General features: G+C 45.9%; 1 protein-coding gene across 3 annotated transcripts in view; it reads right to left on the reverse strand.

The window, feature by feature from the left end:
* The window catches only part of LOC115472368 (tetratricopeptide repeat protein 30A), a 146958-nt gene that overhangs the window by 110753 nt on the left and 16541 nt on the right, over positions 1-19664 (reverse strand). For all 3 annotated transcript variants that reach the window (XR_003942515.1, XM_030206623.1, XM_030206615.1), the window contains 3 exons: positions 19197-19253; positions 13636-13771; positions 9609-9713 (listed from right to left, as the gene is read on the reverse strand). Coding sequence is in view for 2 of the 3 variants with exons in the window: in XM_030206623.1 (XP_030062483.1) it covers positions 9609-9713; positions 13636-13771; positions 19197-19253 (298 nt within the window). In the remaining variant the exon portion in view is untranslated. The remainder of the gene's footprint in view (positions 1-9608; positions 9714-13635; positions 13772-19196; positions 19254-19664) is intronic.

Here is a 19664-nt window from a genome sequence, read left to right on the forward strand (position 1 = left end):
GGTGGAGACCTGTGTGGTGGTGGTGGTGGTAGTGGGGGGTGCTGTGAAAAATTGCTCAGACACTAAGGGTGCCGTGAAGTTTGGGAACCACTGCTTTACAGAATACTAGAGTTGCTGGGCATCTACACTCCTATCATTTAGGCCCTCGTATTTATGCCAGCCATAGAGCTAGTGTAAGTGTGAGTGACTAAGCACCACAGAAGTATGCGTAATTTACAGTATTCTATAAGTTACATGCATAAGTGGAAGCTCTGCCTATGTCCAGTCCATATTCCACATTTGTGTATGCTCCCTTTGCAAAAATATGTAAGCTAAGCGGATATTTGCAGAATAGCACTCAGAAGCCATGCGTGTAAATGTGTAGAATGATGTAAATGCAAGCATGTGCTCACATATGCGCTTAAGTGTCAATATTCCAACTAAGTGCTATTTTGTAAATACACAGTAAACTTACATAGCATATATTTGCAAGGGGGCATTCACAGGGGTGGAGCACAGAAGGGACATAGGCAAGGGCTTCCACTTACACACATGACTTACAAAATACTGTAAGTTACATGTGTTCATGCTACATTTAGGTGATCCACTTACACCAGCTGTATGACTGATATAAGTGTGTGCGCCTACATGATAGGCATGTCAATACTGGGTTATGCTAGTATTCTATAACAGAATCTAGGCGCCTTGGTTCCATTATAGAACAGACTCCTGCCGCACAGCTTTGGGATGTCTAAATGGAAGTGCCCAGTTATAGAATTGCCTCACAGCAGATAATTCTATAAGAAGCTGCCTAGTTTTAGGTGGCAAGAAGATGCATAAATAGCAGTACACAGTCACGTAAATGACCTTTTACATAGAGAAGTATGCATATAGCAATTCCTTTGTCTTAGGAGTGTGCATAGGTGGAGTCAGATGGAGCACAGGTGGAGCTCACATACTATAATTTGTGTACATTCGTGCATACATTTAGGCATTGGCATTTACACCAACTATAGGGTTGATAAGTGGCCACGCCTAGATGTATGCACAATCTCTGCCACTTATGCTAGTATTCTGTAAAGAAAAGTAGATGCATAGTTTTATTTACAAAATAGGCTTAAGAACCAGCACCTATAGTGGGCACCCTGTTATAGAGTGACCTTCATAAGGCTATATGAATGTAGGGATCAAAGCCCCTAGTATAGTGTATCACAGAGTTTGTTTATGTTACATGTGGCACACCTGAGAAAAATTACTAAACCTGCAGTACTGAAAACTCCACTAAAGCATGTACTCTGCTTTGACTTTTTACAGTGCTTATGTTGTGATTGTAAACTTGTCCAGGTATACCTGTCTGAAAAGGACCTGTGACCCTGTTATCTGGCTAATGCGAGACAAAGGAATTTCGGTCATGTTGACCCCACACTGCTGAGTTCAGGGAAGAATTTCCAGAATGATGCCAAAAGACAATCCTGTGGTTTTTTTTAGGCCATAACATAATGGGAACAGCCAATCACCTTCTGTGATGTTATCAGACCATCAGATATTGCTGATAACAAAATAATATAAAAGATATCTCCTTCTTCATCATCATCATCATCATCATCACTGGCTTCTAGATTCACAACTTTTAGTGCCTTTGAGGCCAAACACCTGCTACTTCTATCATGCCAGAGACTGGCTGTACGGTCAAACTGTGTTCACTTTCCATAACAGACAGTAGGCAGTTTACCAACAGAGAATGTATTTTCATTCCAATATCAGATAGTATCTGTTTAAAGAACAGCCTTTAAAGAACTGCTATTCTACATTTACCTGAACTTTTCTTACATATATTATTGTAAATATTCTGTTTTTGTAAACAGTTTTATTCTTCATGTAAATAAATTCTTTATTATTTTTATCAGTTTCATGTTGTTAGTCTAGTAATATAAACATAGATTAAAAGGAGTTAGAACTCAGAATTGGTCATTAGGAGGCATGATTAATATTATACTACTAGTGGAACCCAGCCCGTTTCCTAAACAATGAAATGGGCCCTAGAAAGGCTCTCTTGTAAGCGATCTTTTGTCTCTCCCCTGCCTTCCCCTCCATGTCCAGTGATTCTTCCCTTCCCTCCCCTCCATGTCCAGCGATTCTCCTCTTCCCTGCCCTCCCATCTGTGTCCCGTGATTCTCCCATCCCATCCATGTCCAGCGATTCTGCTCTGCCCTCCCCTCGATGTGCCGCGATCCTCTCTTCCTTTGTACCTCATCGTTTTCTGGCTGGCTTCCCTTCCATTGGTAACAGCCTGACGTCAGCTCACCTCCAGCGCTCCTTTCCCTCTTACTGTTCTGCCCTCTGTTGTCATTACGTTTTGACGCGAGGGCGGGGCAGTGAGGGGGAATGGAACACTGGAGGCTGGCTGACGTCATGAGATGTTACAAACCCAGGCAGCCAGACAGCGATGGAACGTTGGAGGTGCAAATTATTATATTGGATTTCCAGAGTCCCATAATTCAAACTTGCTTGTCTCTACCTACACTGCCCTTTTTGGCATACACAAGAGTGAAAGGTGCTACCAATCCCAGGGCCACAAATATTTATAGATTATACATATATTTATTGATTGATTTATTAGATTTGTTTACAGCCTTTTTGAAGGAATTCACTCAAGGCAGGGTACAGCAAGAATAAGTCAAACATAAGCAATAGACAATTACAGCAGTAAAAATATTCAAACACAGGTACAGATATTCACAACCCTTGTATGTATAGATTATATTCTTTACTCAGACATGGGAAAACCAGCTAACTTGGGCCCTCATATAGGTATAGTGTCAATATTCAGGGTCTAAATACGTATATCTTATATGTAGAAGCCTTGATATACAGATATGTCTATGTATACTCAAAATATTTACTTGCATATTCAGCAGCAGTAGAGTGAATGATACATACCTGTAGCAGGTGTTCTCCGAGGACAGCAGGCTGATTGTTCTCACGACTGGGTTGACGTCCACGGCAGCCCCCACCAACCGGAACAAAACTTCGCGCATGCGCGGCCGTCTTCCCGCCCGTGCGTGACTGTTCCCGCTCAGTTGAATGACAAGCAAAAATGATCAAACGCAACTCCAAAGGGGAGGAGGGAGGGTAGGTGAGAACAATCAGCCTGCTGTCCTCGGAGAACACCTGCTACAGGTATGTATCATTCACTTTCTCCGAGGACAAGCAGGCTGCTTGTTCTCACGACTGGGGTATCCCTAGCTCTCAGGCTCACTCAAAACAAGAACCCAGGTCAATTGAACCTCGCAACGGCGAGGACATAACAGAAATTGACCTACGAAGAACAACTAACTGAGAGTGCAGCCTGACCAGAATAAATTCGGGTCCTGGAGGGTGGAGTTGGATTTACACCCCAAACAGATTCTGCAGCACCGACTGCCCGAACCGACTGTCGCGTCGGGTATCCTGCTGGAGGCAGTAATGTGATGTGAATGTGTGGACAGATGACCACGTCGCAGCCTTGCAAATCTCTTCAATAGTGGCTGACTTCAAGTGAGCCACCAACGCTGCCATGGCTCTGACACTATGAGCCGTGACATGACCCTCTAGAGTCAGCCCAGCCTGGGCATAAGTGAAGGAGATGCAATCTGCTAGCCAATTGGAGATGGTGCGTTTCCCGACAGCGACCCCTAGCCTGTTAGGGTCGAAAGAAACAAACAATTGGGCGGACTGTCTGTGGGGCTGTGTCCACTCCAAATAGAAGGCCAATGCTCTCTTGCAGTCCAATGTGTGCAACTGACGTTCAGCAGGGTGGGTATGCGGTCTGGGAAAGAATGTTGGCAAGACAATTGACTGGTTAAGATGGAACTCCGACACCACCTTCGGCAGGAACTTTGGGTGGGTGCGGAGCACTACTCTGTTGTGATGAAATTTGGTATATGGAGCATGAGCTACCAGGGCTTGAAGCTCACTGACCCTACGAGCTGAAGTAACTGCCACCAAGAAAATGACCTTCCAGGTCAAGTACTTCAGATGGCAGGTATTCAATGGCTCAAAAGGAGGTTTCATCAGCTGGGTGAGGACGACGTTGAGATCCCATGACACTGTAGGAGGCTTGATAGGGGGCTTTGACAAAAGCAAGCCTCTCATGAATCGAACGACTAAAGGCTCTCCAGAGATGGCTTTACCTTCCACACGATAATGGTAAGCACTAATCGCACTAAGGTGATTCCTTACTGAGTTGGTTTTGAGGCCAGACTCTGATAAGTGCAGAAGGTATTCAAGCAGGTTCTGTGCAGAGCAAGAACGAGGTTCTAGGGCCTTGCTCTCACACCAAACGACAAACCTCCTCCACTTGAAAAAGTAACTCTTTTTAGTGGAATCCTTCCTAGAGGCAAGCAAGACACGGGAGACACCCTCAGACAGACCCAACGCAGTGAAGCCTACGCCCTCAACATCCAGGCCGTGAGAGCCAGAGACTGAAGGTTGGGGTGCAGCAACGCTCCGTCGTTCTGCGAAATGAGAGTCGGAAAACACTCCAATCTCCACGGTTCTTCGGAGGACAACTCCAGAAGAAGAGGGAACCAGATCTGACGGGGCCAAAAGGGCGCGATCAGAATCATGGTGCCGCGGTCTTGCTTGAGCTTCAGTAAGGTCTTCCCCACCAAAGGTATGGAAGGATAAGCATACAGGAGGCCGGTCCCCCAATGAAGGAGAAAGGCATCCGATGCTAGCCTGCCGTGTGTCTGAAGTCTGGAACAGAACAGAGGCAGCTTGTGGTTGGTCCGAGAGGCGAAAAGGTCCACCGAGGGGGTGCCCCACTCTCGGAAGATCTTGCGTACCACTCTGGAATGGAGCGACCACTCGTGCGGTTGCATGACTCTGCTCAGTCTGTCGGCCAGACTGTTGTTTATGCCTGCCAGGTATGTGGCTTGGAGGAGCATGCCGAACTGGCAAGCCCAGCGCCACATCCCGACGGCTTCCTGACACAGGGGGCGAGATCCGGTGCCCCCCTGCTTGTTGGTGTAATACATTGCAACCTGATTGTCTGTACGGATTTGGATAATTTGACAGGACAGCCTATCTCTGAAAGCCTTTAGTGCGTTCCAGATCGCTCGGAGCTCCAGGAGGTTGATCTGAAGATCCTTTTCCTGGAGGGACCACAGTCCCTGGGTGTGAAGCCCATCGACATGAGCTCCCCACCCCAGGCGACATGCATCCGTCGTCAGCACTTTCGTGGGCTGTGGAATTTGGAATGGACGTCCCAGGGTCAAATTGGTCCGAATGGTCCACCAGTGCAGTGAAGTGCGGCAACTGGTGGAGAGGTGGATGACATCTTCTAGATTCCCAGTGGCTTGAAACCACTGGGAAGCTAGGGTCCATTGAGCAGATCTCATGTGAAGACGAGCCATGGGAGTCACATGAACTGTGGAGGTCATATGACCCAGAAATCTCAACATCTGCCGAGCTGTGATCTGCTGAGACGCTCTGGTCTGGGAAGCCAGGGCCAGGAGGTTGTTGGCCCTCGCTTCGGGAAGGAAGGCCTGAGCCGTCTGAGTATTCAGCAGAGCTCCTATGAATTCCAGAGACTGGGCTGGCTGGAGAATGGACTTTGGGTAATTTATCACAAACCCCAGCAGCTCCAGGAGGTGAATAGTGCACTGCATGGACCGGAGAGCTCCTGCCTCCGAGGTGTTCTTGACCAGCCAATCGTCGAGATATGGGAACACGTGCACTCCCAGCTTGCATAGATATGCCGCTACCACCACGAGGCACTTTGTAAACACCCGTGGGGCAGAGGCGAGCCCAAAGGGCAGCACACAATACTGAAAGTGCCGTGTGCCCAGGCGGAATCTGAGATACTGTCTGTGAGCTGGCAGTATCGGGATGTGAGTGTATGCGTCCTTTAAATCCAGGGAACATAGCCAATCGTTTTTCTGAATCATTGGCAGAAGGGTGCCCAAGGAAAGCATCCTGAACTTTTCTTTGACCAGGAATTTGTTCAGGCCTCTCAGGTCTAGGATGGGGCGCATCCCCCCTGTTTTCTTTTCCACAAGGAAGTACCTGGAATAGAATCCCTGCCCTTCCTGCACGGGTGGTAGGGGCTCGACCGCATTGGCGCTGAGAAGGGCGGAGAGTTCCTCTGCAAGTACCTGCTTGTGATGGGAGCTGAAGGATTGAGCTCCCGGAGGACAATTTGGTGGACAAATTTAGGGCGTATCCGCACCGCACTATTTGGAGAACCCACTGGTCGGAGGTTATGAGAGGCCACCTTTGGTGAAAAAATTTTAACCTCCCTCCGACTGGCAGATTGTCCCGTACGGACACTTTGAGGGCGGCTATGTTCCCATGGATCCAGTCAAAAGCCCGTCCCCGGCTTTTGCTGTGGAGGCGCAGGGGGCTGCTTAGGCGCACGCTGTTGACGAGAACGAGCGCGCTGGGACTGTCCCTGTGCCTGACGAGGCCTTCGGGCCGGCTGGGTGTACCTACGCTTGGTAAAGGCATAGGGTGCAGCCTGCCGGGCCCGGGAAAAACGTCCACCTGCTGAGGTGGATGCTGAAGGTGCCCGGTGGGAGAGCTTGTCGAGAGCGGTTTCCCGCTGATGCAGTTGGTCCACCAGCTGCTCGACCTTCTCGCCAAAAATGTTATCCCCCCGGCAAGGGACGTCGGCCAGTCTCTGCTGGGTGCGGTTGTCCAGGTCAGAGGCACGCAGCCATGACAGCCTGCGCATCACTATACCTTGGGCCGCAGCACGAGATGCCACGTCACAGGTGTCATAAATACCCCTGGACAGGAACTTTCTGCACGCCTTCAGCTGCCTGACCACCTCCTGAAAAGGCCTGGACTGCTCCGGCGGGAGCTTGTCAACCAGGTCCGCCAGTTGCTTCACATTATTCTGCATGTGGATGCTCGTGTAGAGCTGGTAAGACTGGATGTGGGTCACGAGCATGGAAGATTGGTAGGCCTTCCCCCCAAACGAGTCCAGAGTGCGAGACTCCCGCCCCGGGGGCACCGAGGCGGTATCCCTCGAACTCCGTGCCCTCTTGAGAGCAGAGTCCACGACCGCCGAGTCATGAGGCAATTGGGGCCGCATTAACTCTGGGTCCGAGTGGATTCTCTATTGGGACTCTGCTTTCTTGGGGATGGTGGGATTAGATAGTGGTCTCAACCAGTTCCGAAGCAGTGTCTCTTTGAGGACATTGTGCAACGGTACCGTGGAGGACTCTCTAGGTGGTGATGGATAGTCGAGGCCCTCGAGCATCTCAGCCCTCGGCTCATCCACAGAGACCACGGGAAAGGGAATGCAAATAGACATATCCCTGACAAAGGAGGCAAAGGAGAGGCTCTCAGTTGGCGAGAGCTTTCTCTCTGGTGAAGGAGTGGGGTCGGAGGGAAGGCCCACAGACTCCTCTGAGGAGAAATATCTGGGGTCCTCCTCCTTCCCCCATGAGGCCTCCTCCTCGGTGTCGGACATGAGCTCGTGCAGCTCAGTCCTCAACCGGGCCCGGCTCGACGTCGAGGCACCGAGGCCTCGGTGGCGTCGTCAAGCGCTGGACTCCCGCGCCGGCGGGGATGAAGCTCCCTCCATCGACGGGGACTCCACCTGCGTGGCGGTCGAGAACGGCACCGCAAGCGGCGTCGGAGGCCTCGGCACCGGGCTAGAGCACACCGCCGGCACAGTCTGGCACATCAGCCCTTCCATAATCCCAGGTAGGATGGCTCGGAGGCACTCGTCCACGCCCGCTGTCGGGAAAGGCGAGGGGGCCGGTAGAGGCGTCGGTGCCGGAAGCTGTTCGGGTCCAGGAGACTGCACCGAAGTGCTGGGACCCTGACGCGGCGGTACCTCTACTACAGAGGGGGACCTCTCCTCTCGACGTTGCCGCTTCCTCGGCGTCGACTCATCTCCGGCGCCGGGAGCCGGATGCATCGAGGGCGACCGATGACGGTGTTTCTTCGCCTTCTTGCGGTGCCCATCATCGGCGCTTGGTGGAATTGAGGAGGAGGAGGTCGATCCCCCTTGGCCTCGAGGGACCGGGTCCGACAGGGTTCGGTCCCGAGGGCCCTGGGTAGAGGGAGTGACCGGGGCCGATTGCCCACGCGGCCTCTCACCCCTGCCTTCACCGGAGGACCGGCGGGCCGACGGGACCTGTGCTCCTGGGGTCGATGCCATCGGTGCCGATTTTGTGGACATCGATACCGGTACCGAAGAACCGGCCGTCGATACCGATGCCGTCGAAGTCGAGGGGCCGGCGCAAGTTCCAAAAAGACGGTCCCGAAGAACTTGCCTCGCTACTTGTGTCCGTTTCCGGAGACCGAGACACAAGTACACGTCTTGGTATCGTACTCCGGCCCGAGGCACTGGAGGCACCAAGCGTGAGTGTCGGTCTGCGAGATATACCGGCCGCACTGACCACACTTTTAAAATCCACTCGGGACCTTCGAGGACATCGACGGAAAAATCGCGTCGGCGAAATCAAAGTCGTCGATGGTGGCGGTAGAAATCACACCTCGAAAATAAATCGACCGCGCGGCCACAAGACCGCAACGCGACGCCCCCGCTAAGAGACGAGGGAAAAACCAAGTTCAGCGTTTTTTGTTTTTTTTTGTAAAAGAAACTAAAGAGAACGCGAACAACGAAAAAATAAGAAGATTCGCGCGAAAACGCGATCCGGTTTCCGGGCTGACAGAGAGACGAACACGGCTCTCTCCAGCGCGGAAAAGAAAAGACTGAGCGGGAATGGTCACGCACGGGCGGGAATTCAGCCGTGCATGCGCAGTGGGCGTGCCCTGCGTGCGGGACCGCCCGCAAAGTTTTGTTCCGGTTGGTGGGGGCTGCCGTGGACGTCAACCCAGTCGTGAGAACAAGCAGCTTGCTTGTCCTCGGAGAACTATATATATATATAGTGCTGCTAAATATAGGAATAATTTGAAACACCTAGATTAAACATTTCTAATTTCCCACAACATTTTATTGAAAATTGACCCATATGTTGCAGCATCTAGGACAGGGAGGCTTCAGAAGATGGAGGGTAAAACGGATGGTAAAAAATACAAGCAAATCTTTGAGGAAAGTTTATTCCAGTCAGTCACTGACCTAGAACCAGGGAGAAGATTTACCTTTCAAGAGAACAATTTTCCTAAACACAAAGGAAAAGCAAAAATGGAGTGGCTTATCAAGAAGAGTGACCCAGTCCAAACCTAGACTGCAGTCCCCAGAGGATCCCAACCGCTTTAAAGACATACTCTGAAAAAAATGAATGGGGAAAACACTGACCATCCCACTAGAGTTGATGGATGCTTATCATACAAGATTCAAGGATCTTACTGCTGTAAAAGGAGCTCCCATCACGTATTGGGTTGTGAAGCATAAGCAAATCAAGACTCTTTGGTTTCCTCTTCATTACTTTTTAAATGTGTTTATAAATTACTCTTTCAAGTTCAAAGTGCAGACTACACTGTGCAAATCAGTGAAACAAACTCCTAATTTAATGCATTTTGAACTGTATTGTTTAGACAGCAGAACATGCAAAATGGCAAGGTTTCTGCAATTCACAGTACTGTTTTCTTGAGGAAAACAAACCATCCCATTTCCCACCTAAAAACCACATCAGAAATTCAATATAGATAGCACCCGGACAACGTACCTGGGTGCTCCCGGATTCCACGCTCAATTATATCTGCAATATGCTTTAGGGCAGGTGCATACTGCTTCATGCTGTAGTAACAGAGGGCAATTTTGTAAGATAGGTCTGTCAGGAAAAGCCAAGGAGAAAAAATTATTTTTTTAAAAAAACTATTCAGAAACAATAGGTACTAGTTAAAAAGCAGGTTTGCAGAGGAATTAGGAAGTGGTTAGGTTCATGACTGTTAATATTAGTAATGACTACATTATTGTTTCAACTCCAAAATATGTTCCACTTCTTCCTTTAAAGATGGCTTTTATATTTATGTCTCTGTTGTCCCTTCCCAAATCTAGCCTTCCCTCACTGAGCAGATGCCGACTTAGGTAAGAATGTCTAACTCGAATAACTAGTGGCATTTGGTTAAGAACATGTATACTAGGTCAGACCAATGGTACATCTAGCCCAGTATCCTGTTTCCAACAGTGCCCAAGCACTAGTACCTGGCAGAAACCCAAATAATCATCAGTCCAAAGAGACAGGGAAACAATCCTCAAAAAGGAAACCCAGCTAATGTTCCTCAATGACAATCATACATAAAGAGGGAACAAAAGAACTTGTAGTGTTGAGAAAAAATAAAGAAAAGGAGGAAAAAGGAACCAGTGGCATCAGATGTACATCAGTAGCTATTAGGTCTCCTATAGCGCTCAGCTATTCCAAATCCTTGAGCCTACTGCATAACATCAATCACTTGTTACTCTGAACCAAAAACCTCCAAAGCATCGCTAGCCATACTTTACTGAAAAAAATTGAAAATTCATATTAAAGAGAAACTTCTTGTACAAATTTATAACTTGTCGAGAAATACATAAATGGCGACTACTTATCCAGCGTTAGCAGATTCAGCGCCTGATCAAATGATTCCACTGCCCGACACCAGAACTTGTGTAAAACCAAGCGTTTCGGTCAAGCAGTGGAATCAAGTAGTCGCCATTTATATATTTTTTGACATGTTATAAGTATGTTCCTTCTGGAACATAAAAGTCGACTAAAATGCAAAAATCTTGCCGCTCCTCTAGTAGATCATTGTACTATGCCCTGCACGCCACCAAGGACTAGATCTAAAATGGCTCCCCCTCTTGTCAGTTCCTGAACCAACTGCTCCAAGAAGCAGTCATTTATTATATCTAGAAATTTTATCTCCCTGGCGTTCCATTGTAACATATATCTAGTCAATACTGGGGTAATTGAAATCACCCATTAAAATACTGTTGCCCAATTTGCCAGCTTTCCTAATTTCTGTAAACATTTCTTTATTTGTCTGTTTGTTCTGTTCTGGTGGATGGTAGTACAGCCCTACAAGAATACTCCTTCCCTTCACTCATGGAATTTCTATCCAGAATGATTCCATGCTGCTCTCTGTTTCATGTGGAATGTTTATTTTATATGACTCAATTCCCTCTTTAACATATAGCACAATCCCCCCCCCCCTCCAATTTGATCCCCTCTATCATTATGATACAATTTGTACCCTGTTAACACAGAGGGGCATAATCGAATGGGGTGCCCAAGTTTTCATGAGGGTGTCCTCACAGGACGGCCCCACGAAGGAGCGGGTAAACCCGTATTATCGAAACAAGATGGACATCCATCTTTCGGTTGGGGATGCCCAAATCTCAACATTTAGGTCGAACTTAGAGATGGTCGACCTAACTGTTGAGATGGTCGTCCCCGGTTTTTGCCCTTAATGGGAACCGAAGACGCCCATCTCAAAAACGACCAAATCCAAGGCATTTGGTCGTGGGAGGAGCCAGCATTCGTAGTGCACTGGTCCCCCTCACATGCCAGGACACCAACTGGGCACCCTAGGGGGCACTGCAGTGGACTTCAGAAATTGCTCCCAGGTGCATAGCTCCCTTACCTTGGGTGCTGAGCCCCCCAAAACCCACTCCACACAATTGTACACCACTACGATAGCCCTAAAGGTGTGAAGGGGGGCACCTACATGTGGGTACAGTGGGTTTCGGACGGCTCATATTTACCACCACAAGTTTAACAGGTAGGGGGGATGGGCCTGGGTCCGCCTGGCTGAAGTGCACTGCACCCACTAAAACTGCTCCAGGGACCTGCATACTGCTGTCATGGAGCTGGGTATGACATTTGAGGCTGGCGTAGAGGCTGGCAAAAACATTTTTTAAAGGTTTTGTTTTAATGTGGGAGGGGGTTGGTGACCACTAGGGGAGTAAGGGGAGGTCATCCCCGATTCCCTCCGATGGTCATCTGGTCAGTTAGGGCACCTTTTTGAGGCTTGGTCGCAAGAAAAAATGGACCAAGTAAAGTTGCCCAAGTGCTTGTCAGGGACGCCCTTCTTTTTTCCATTATCGGCCGAGGATGGCCATCTCTTAAACACGCCCCAGTCCCGCCTTCGTTACAGTGCCGACACCCCCCCACGAACTTTGGTCGTCCCCACGACGGGAAGCAGTTAAAAACGCCCAAAATCGGCTTTCGATTATGTCGATTTAGGCGACCCTGAGAGAAGGACGCCCATCTCCCAATTTGTGTCAGAAGATGGGCACCCTTCTCTTTCAAAAATAAGCCTGACAGTGTCCCATTGATTGTCCTCCTTCCACCAAGTCTCTGAGATGCTTATTATATCTACCTCATCATTTACTGCTATATACTCTAACTCTCCCATCTTATTTTTTAGGCTTCAAATTGTGTTTTTTCCTTGTATCTACAAGCTGCTTAGACGTTGACAGGGATAATGAGCATCCTTTATCCTGCTCTCTTCTTTAACACACCCGGCTTTCATTCAGCACCGTTGAAACCTCTCTACGGGGATTCCCTGAATGTCCTGTTTCCTACTATCTTTAAAGGATACTCCATACCGAACCATGTGTTCCTGGGAGACTGTCAGCTCTCCACCCCATTCTAGTTTAAAAAAGCTGCTCTATCTCCTTTTTAAAAATTAGCACCGGCAGCCTGGTTACATCCCTGTTAAAGGTAGAGTCCATCCTTTCGGAAGTCTCCCCCTTTCACAGAATGTTGTCCAGTTCGTAACAAATCTAAATCTCTCATCCCTGCACCATTGTCTCAACTACACATTGAGACTTCATAGCTCTGCCTGCTTCTTGGGTCCAGCGCGTGGAACGGGAAGCATTTCTGAAAATGTTACTATGGAGGATCTGGACTTCAGCTTTCTACCTAAGAGCCTAAATTTGGCTTCCAGAACCTCCCTTCCACATTTTCCTATGCACCCACATGTACCAAGACAGCCAGCTCCTCCCCAGCACTATCTAAGATCCTATCTAGGTGATGTGTGAGGTCTGCCAACTTTGCACCTGGCAGGCAAGTGACCAAGAGATCCTCATGTCCACCAGCAACCCAGCTATCGACATACATAATGATCGAATCACCAAGTACAACAGCTTTCCTAATCCTTCCCACCTGGGCAGAAGTTCTTGGGAGACATATCCTTGGTGCAAAAGTGAACTGAGATCTCACAGATAGGGACTGAAGGGGAAACCTTTTATGAGATTAAACCCTTTAGTACCCTCTTCTGCCAGCAAATTTTGTACAGCACACTGAACTCTTTCTCTGAGCAAGCAGATCAGCACCATAACATGCCTAGATCATGCTGGAAACCTGAATCTAGATCCATTTCTTCCCACTAAAGGCTAACAAAGCAGCAAGTGTGACAAGAGAGCTTTCAGAAATCTGTGATTTAATTTGGTATATTGGCATCATAACTCTTTGAATGAAGTAACATTTTGCCTTTCTACTTTGTAATATGATTATATTTCATAAGGTTCAGTACACACCTTCTGATGTATTATCAGCCCTTCACTAATCAGCAAACCCTTAATTGTTCAAACTGATAGACCAAGATGAATGTCTGCGGAGAATAAAGCCTCAATATGAAGTTAGGTAAAAGCTTAGACTTAGACTGCTGTATTACTTTACCCTCTTGGAAATTCTGTAATAATGAAAGAACGAGTAAGATCAATATGAATGAACTGTACAGAAGACTAAACTGATAACAAAAGTATACCTGGTTTGTAGCCTACCACCTGCATAGTGGCAATAAATTTTTTGCAGGCCTCGTCATACTGCCCTTCTTTGTACAATAAGCAACCCATATTAATCTCGCTGTCTGGATCTTCGGCAGGTAGTTGTTCCACCAAACTCTAAATAGTGAGAAGGAAAAGAAAAACAATCTCACAGTCTTGCTTCTAGATGCAGCAAATGCCACTATGCACTACTTGAAATTATAGTGAAATGACAGTAAGGGGAAGAAGGTGCAATAAAACAACAATCTGGAAATTTTCTTTTGCTTGTTTGTTAAATTTTGTACTGCCTCCTGAATGTCACCTGCTCTGTGAACTTCACACAGTTTGTCCAATTACCCTTTTTATTTGTAAACGTGTATGTAGCCGAGGCCTAAACTATATTTAGCCCACAGAGTACAGAGTGAGCATAAGAAACATCATCCTTAGAAAGGTGTAACCGGAAAGAAATAGTTAAGGTATGGCACCTGGTCAAAAGAAACCAGACAAAAAAGCTCCAAACAAAAAAAGTTCCTGACATAAAAGTCCCTGACAAAATAGATTCCCGACAAAAGGGCCTGATGAAATAGATTTATTTTTGAATGGTACGAATTTGAAGGGTACAAAGAAGTGGAGGAGCCATAAATTACTGAGAAAGTCCACGGCTTGCCACTTGAAAGTCCTGGCACCTGCCTACGGCTTGACTTTACTATCCACACTTGGTATCTAGTGAGAACTATAAATCTGCTTGAAAACATAATCCAGTTTGATTAAGAGTCTATTTCGTCTTGGGTTGTTTTGTTGTGGGGGTTTTTTGGGAGGTTTTTTTTTGTCATGGCCTGTTTTGGTTTTAGTCTGTTTTGTTGGGTTTTTTTTGTCTGGTCTATTATGTCGGGGTGCCTTAAGGTATGATTTGATTTCTGTAAAGAGAATCAATTTACATAAATTCAAGGCACAAACTCTGGTAAATATAAATAAATTTATTAAAGTGCAAATAAATGATCATATTGCACTAAGAATTTGCTATAACTAGTTAAAAATATTTAAAAGCTTAAATATATTAAATATTACAAATAGTTAAAATCCCTACTGGATCCAGTTTTACACTCTAAAATATTTCTCTTTCTTATAAACTCAATAGGATTACTAAGCACTACAACTAAGTACTGCACATAAACAGTTAACAAATCTTGCATAATATTTCCTAATAAAATTTTACTTAACTCCAATTTTCTTTTCTCTTATAGGAATTACTTTTAAGGTAATTATCAATTAATAATATCACAGATCAATTGTCTTATCAATAAGTAATTAAACTAATTTAATTTTTCTTTTGTTAGGTTCTCAGTTCCTGAAGGTAAGTATGAGTAATAATGTAAGTGTACAGTCTCAGTTTCAGAGTCTTGTTGAATTAATTTTTTTCTCAGTACTTAGCTTAAATTCCAGCTTTCTTGACTTTAGGAAAATTTCATCTGTCTTGGTTGTCTTTTTCTTGATCTCCTCCCTAAACTTATTCTTAAAAAGAAAATAAAAGGAAAGATTCTGCCTCCCTGCAGTGTGTATATCTGAAGATGAGCCTGTCTGTCACAGGAACCTGGACTGAGTATTCTAATATCAATAAAATAAATTTAAATTTTCTGAGCCTGACTTCCTGACTTATTCTAATAGACTTTTAATTCCTAACCCTAACTACGGAGAGAGCAGTTCCTCTTTCAGGAATTTGCTGAATTTGAGGATCACCGCTGGTCATACAGTGGTGGAAATAAGTATTTGATCCCTTGCTGATTTTGTAAGTTTGCCCACTGACAAAGACATGAGCAGCCCATAATTGAAGGGTAGGTTATTGGTAACAGTGAGAGATAGCACATCACAAATTAAATCAGGAAAATCACATTGTGGAAAGTATATGAATTTATTTGCATTCTGCAGAGGGAAATAAGTATTTGATCCCCCACCAACCAGTAAGAGATCTGGCCCCTACAGACCAGGTAGATGCTCCAAATCAACTCGTTACCTGCATGACAGACAGCTGTCGGCAATGGTCACCTGTATGAAAGACACCTGTCTACAGACTCAGTGAATCAGTCAGACTCTAACCTCTACAAAATGGCCAAGAGCAAGGAGCTGTCTAAGGATGTCAGGGACAAGATCATACACCTGCACAAGGCTGGAATGGGCTACAAAACCATCAGTCAGACGCTGGGCGAGAAGGAGACAACTGTTGGTGCCATAGTAAGAAAATGGAAGAAGTACAAAATGACTGTCAATCGACAAAGATCTGGGGCTCCACGCAAAATCTCACCTCGTGGGGTATCCTTGATCATGAGGAAGGTTAGAAATCAGCCTACAACTACAAGGGGGGAACTTGTCAATGATCTCAAGGCAGCTGGGACCACTGTCACCACGAAAACCATTGGTAACACATTACGACATAACGGATTGCAATCCTGCAGTGCCCGCAAGGTCCCCCTGCTCCGGAAGGCACATGTGACGGCCCGTCTGAAGTTTGCCAGTGAACACCTGGATGATGCCGAGAGTGATTGGGAGAAGGTGCTGTGGTCAGATGAGACAAAAATTGAGCTCTTTGGCATGAACTCAACTCGCCGTGTTTGGAGGAAGAGAAATGCTGCCTATGACCCAAAGAACACCGTCCCCACTGTCAAGCATGGAGGTGGAAATGTTATGTTTTGGGGGTGTTTCTCTGCTAAGGGCACAGGACTACTTCACCGCATCAATGGGAGAATGGATGGGGCCATGTACCGTACAATTCTGAGTGACAACCTCCTTCCCTCCGCCAGGGCCTTAAAAATGGGTCGTGGCTGGGTCTTCCAGCACGACAATGACCCAAAACATACAGCCAAGGCAACAAAGGAGTGGCTCAGGAAGAAGCACATTAGGGTCATGGAGTGGCCTAGCCAGTCACCAGACCTTAATCCCATTGAAAACTTATGGAGGGAGCTGAAGCTGCGAGTTGCCAAGCGACAGCCCAGAACTCTTAATGATTTAGAGATGATCTGCAAAGAGGAGTGGACCAAAATTCCTCCTGACATGTGTGCAAACCTCATCATCAACTACAGAAGACGTCTGACCGCTGTGCTTGCCAACAAGGGTTTTGCCACCAAGTATTAGGTCTTGTTTGCCAGAGGGATTAAATACTTATTTCCCTCTGCAGAATGCAAATAAATTCATATACTTTCCACAATGTGATTTTCCGGATTTAATTTGTGATGTGCTATCTCTCACTGTTACCAATAACCTACCCTTCAATTATAGGCTGCTCATGTCTTTGTCAGTGGGCAAACTTACAAAATCAGCAAGGGATCAAATACTTATTTCCACCACTGTATCACTCACACACATAGTCACACTGGATTCACATAGCACTAAGAGGTTTTGTTTAAATTAAATCTTTACTTTTCTGATATCAGATAATTTCATTATCTGACTAATTCAGACTTCAAATATTAATTTATTGGTTTTCAATAAATACCTTTAAAAATAACTTTAAACTCAGAAGATATCTTTCAGAGACAATATCATATCAATTCCTATTACAATTGCTTCAACCCATTGAAGGGCTATTGATATTTAATGCTTTCCAGCACTTTTCAGAATAAAATATTTTTTAAAATAGTATTCTAACTATTCTTTATCTTAACTACTATCGATTAGTTCAAAATGAACCTATGAAACACAGCTTTTCTCTCTCAGAAGAGAAATTAAAACCTCTGACATTCAGTACAAACCTCTATATAATCTCAGTATTCTCAGTTAAACTATTCTCAATCACTCTTTTATTATTTCACTCAAGCTTTATCATTTATTCCTTCCACTCAAACCTCACACTCAGACAGGTCAGGATGCAGGTCTTCTCTCAACAAGGTCTTCCGTTGCTCTCTCACCAGTTGTCACTAGTGAGGTCCCTAACTAGAACACTGCAGCCAATCAGAAAGCTCCTTTGGAGAACAGATTTCCATACTGACATTCTATTGTGCATTGTTAGTTAAAAAAGGTATATAAAACCTTCGTTTTTAGATTTTAATTACATAGCACAGCTCAGAGTGATTCCCTAACGTTTGTTCTATAAAATATTCCATTAAAATTGACCCCCAAATAGCCAAACCGGAACTTCACAAAATCGGGCTAATTTGCATAAAATCTAAGCTTCCATAACCCCATGGCAAGCAAATATAGGCTCTCAGCACCTGAATTCCACCATTAAAACTCATGCAAACACTTTTAAAATGTATTTTTAATACTTTTTAGATTTTGAGGTGTCTGTGCAGGTCTCCTTTAACTGTACTGCGCATGTCCCAAAATCCGTGCTGTTTTGGGTCACCATGAGGCAGATTTTCAAAGCACTTTGCCTTCCAAAGTTCCATAGGTTTCTATGGAACTTTGGAAGGTTTCTATGGAACTTTGGAAGGCTAAGTGCTTTGAAAATATGCCTCCATGGCAACCAAGGACAACTCCAAAGCTTCCCCTGCATCTCCCAGCAGCCTCTGAGGTAAAATTAATAAAAAATGTGACACATGCACGTGCCTCGTGCACGCGCAATTGCATGCAATGCCTGGTTTCGGCAACATTAATATCTTTATTAGACCCTTCTACGGATCACAACAAACCTCCCAACAATATTTTTAATAATTCATTGGTGACACAATGGTCCCCGATGGTCCGGAACAACTCCGGAGCCATTGGACAGGAACGGGGCACTATGCATACGCTGCGGACGTCACTGATGACGTCCGTGTGCACCCCTACGACGCAGACGTATTTGCAGCGTTCCCCAGTATGTCTCAGGGAGCCCGAGGCTGTTCCCATTGCCTACCCCGGCTTCTCTCTTCATCAGGGGCGGTCCGGAAACGCGCGGATCGCGCCAGATGCACGATCCCGCGATGGACCCGCCCGGAAACGCCCACAACCTCCTGGAGCCCCACCCCCAAGGGTCAGGTAAATAATTAATTTTATTCATACTGGTTACATGAAGTAACGTTTTCAGATTTTGGCTGGCAAATGTGGAACACTTGTTTCCCCAGGCAACAAAGGGGGAGGGGCAGCACCTCTTTTAGTAAAGGCTGAGAAATAAGGAAGGTGGCCTCCCCATCCATCCTGTGACATCCAAACAGTCTGGGGAACTCAGATAAGTGAACTTCTTATAGGAAATAGTTTGACCACATCCGTTATAAGAGATCTAGGAAAAATTCCCTCAGAATAATTTTGTTTTAACCAACCACATATCAAAATATACAGTGCTTTCATGCAGGGGACATCTGGAAACCTGATCCTGAAGGTTCTCCCTCCATTGGGCTCAAAATGTGGACTTGATTGGGCTCCAGACTGATTGTCTTCCCTGCTCCTAACTGGAGACCATGAAACAAAGGTCTATAAGGCTCACTTCTGCTCATTATTCTCCACTCCTTTTTTAGTATTTTTGGCTATGTTCCATTACTGCACAAATGGAACATAGCCATAGTTGCTCTTCATCCTTTTATTTTGGTCCACATTAACATTTGTAGGTCTAATAAATAATACAGGGAGGGAACAAAAAACCAATTGTTTGTACCTTTGCTCCAGAAAGGTCTTCTTCTCCATATTTAATAGCAGCTTGTAATTTCAATACCTAAAACAAAAATACACATATAAAAGCCCCTACCAAGAAATATCCACATACTATCTTAATCAAACACTACATTAAGTACCGTGATCAAGAGACAATCATATTCTGATTCTGGAGTGTTGAGAGGAATGTGTTTAGCCATGAACTTTGCCATGAATAAATGTGATTTTGATGTTATTTATCATGGACAAAGCACCGCCCCAGAAGTGAACAGTAGCTCATTCTCTGTACCAGCTTGGAAACATGGGGGCCATTGTTCAGACTGCGGGAGGCAGCCTGGCCAACTCCTGTGGTCGGTGGTCAGCCCAGATATTCAATGCCAGGTCGTTTCTGGTGAAATGTGGCCCAATGTGGCCGCTAAAATAGCCAGCTATGTGATAACCGGATATAGTACGATATAGCCAATTATCACCT

Source organism: Microcaecilia unicolor, chromosome 1 (genome assembly GCF_901765095.1).
Source record: "Microcaecilia unicolor chromosome 1, aMicUni1.1, whole genome shotgun sequence".
Taxonomy (NCBI): Eukaryota; Metazoa; Chordata; class Amphibia; order Gymnophiona; family Siphonopidae; genus Microcaecilia; species Microcaecilia unicolor.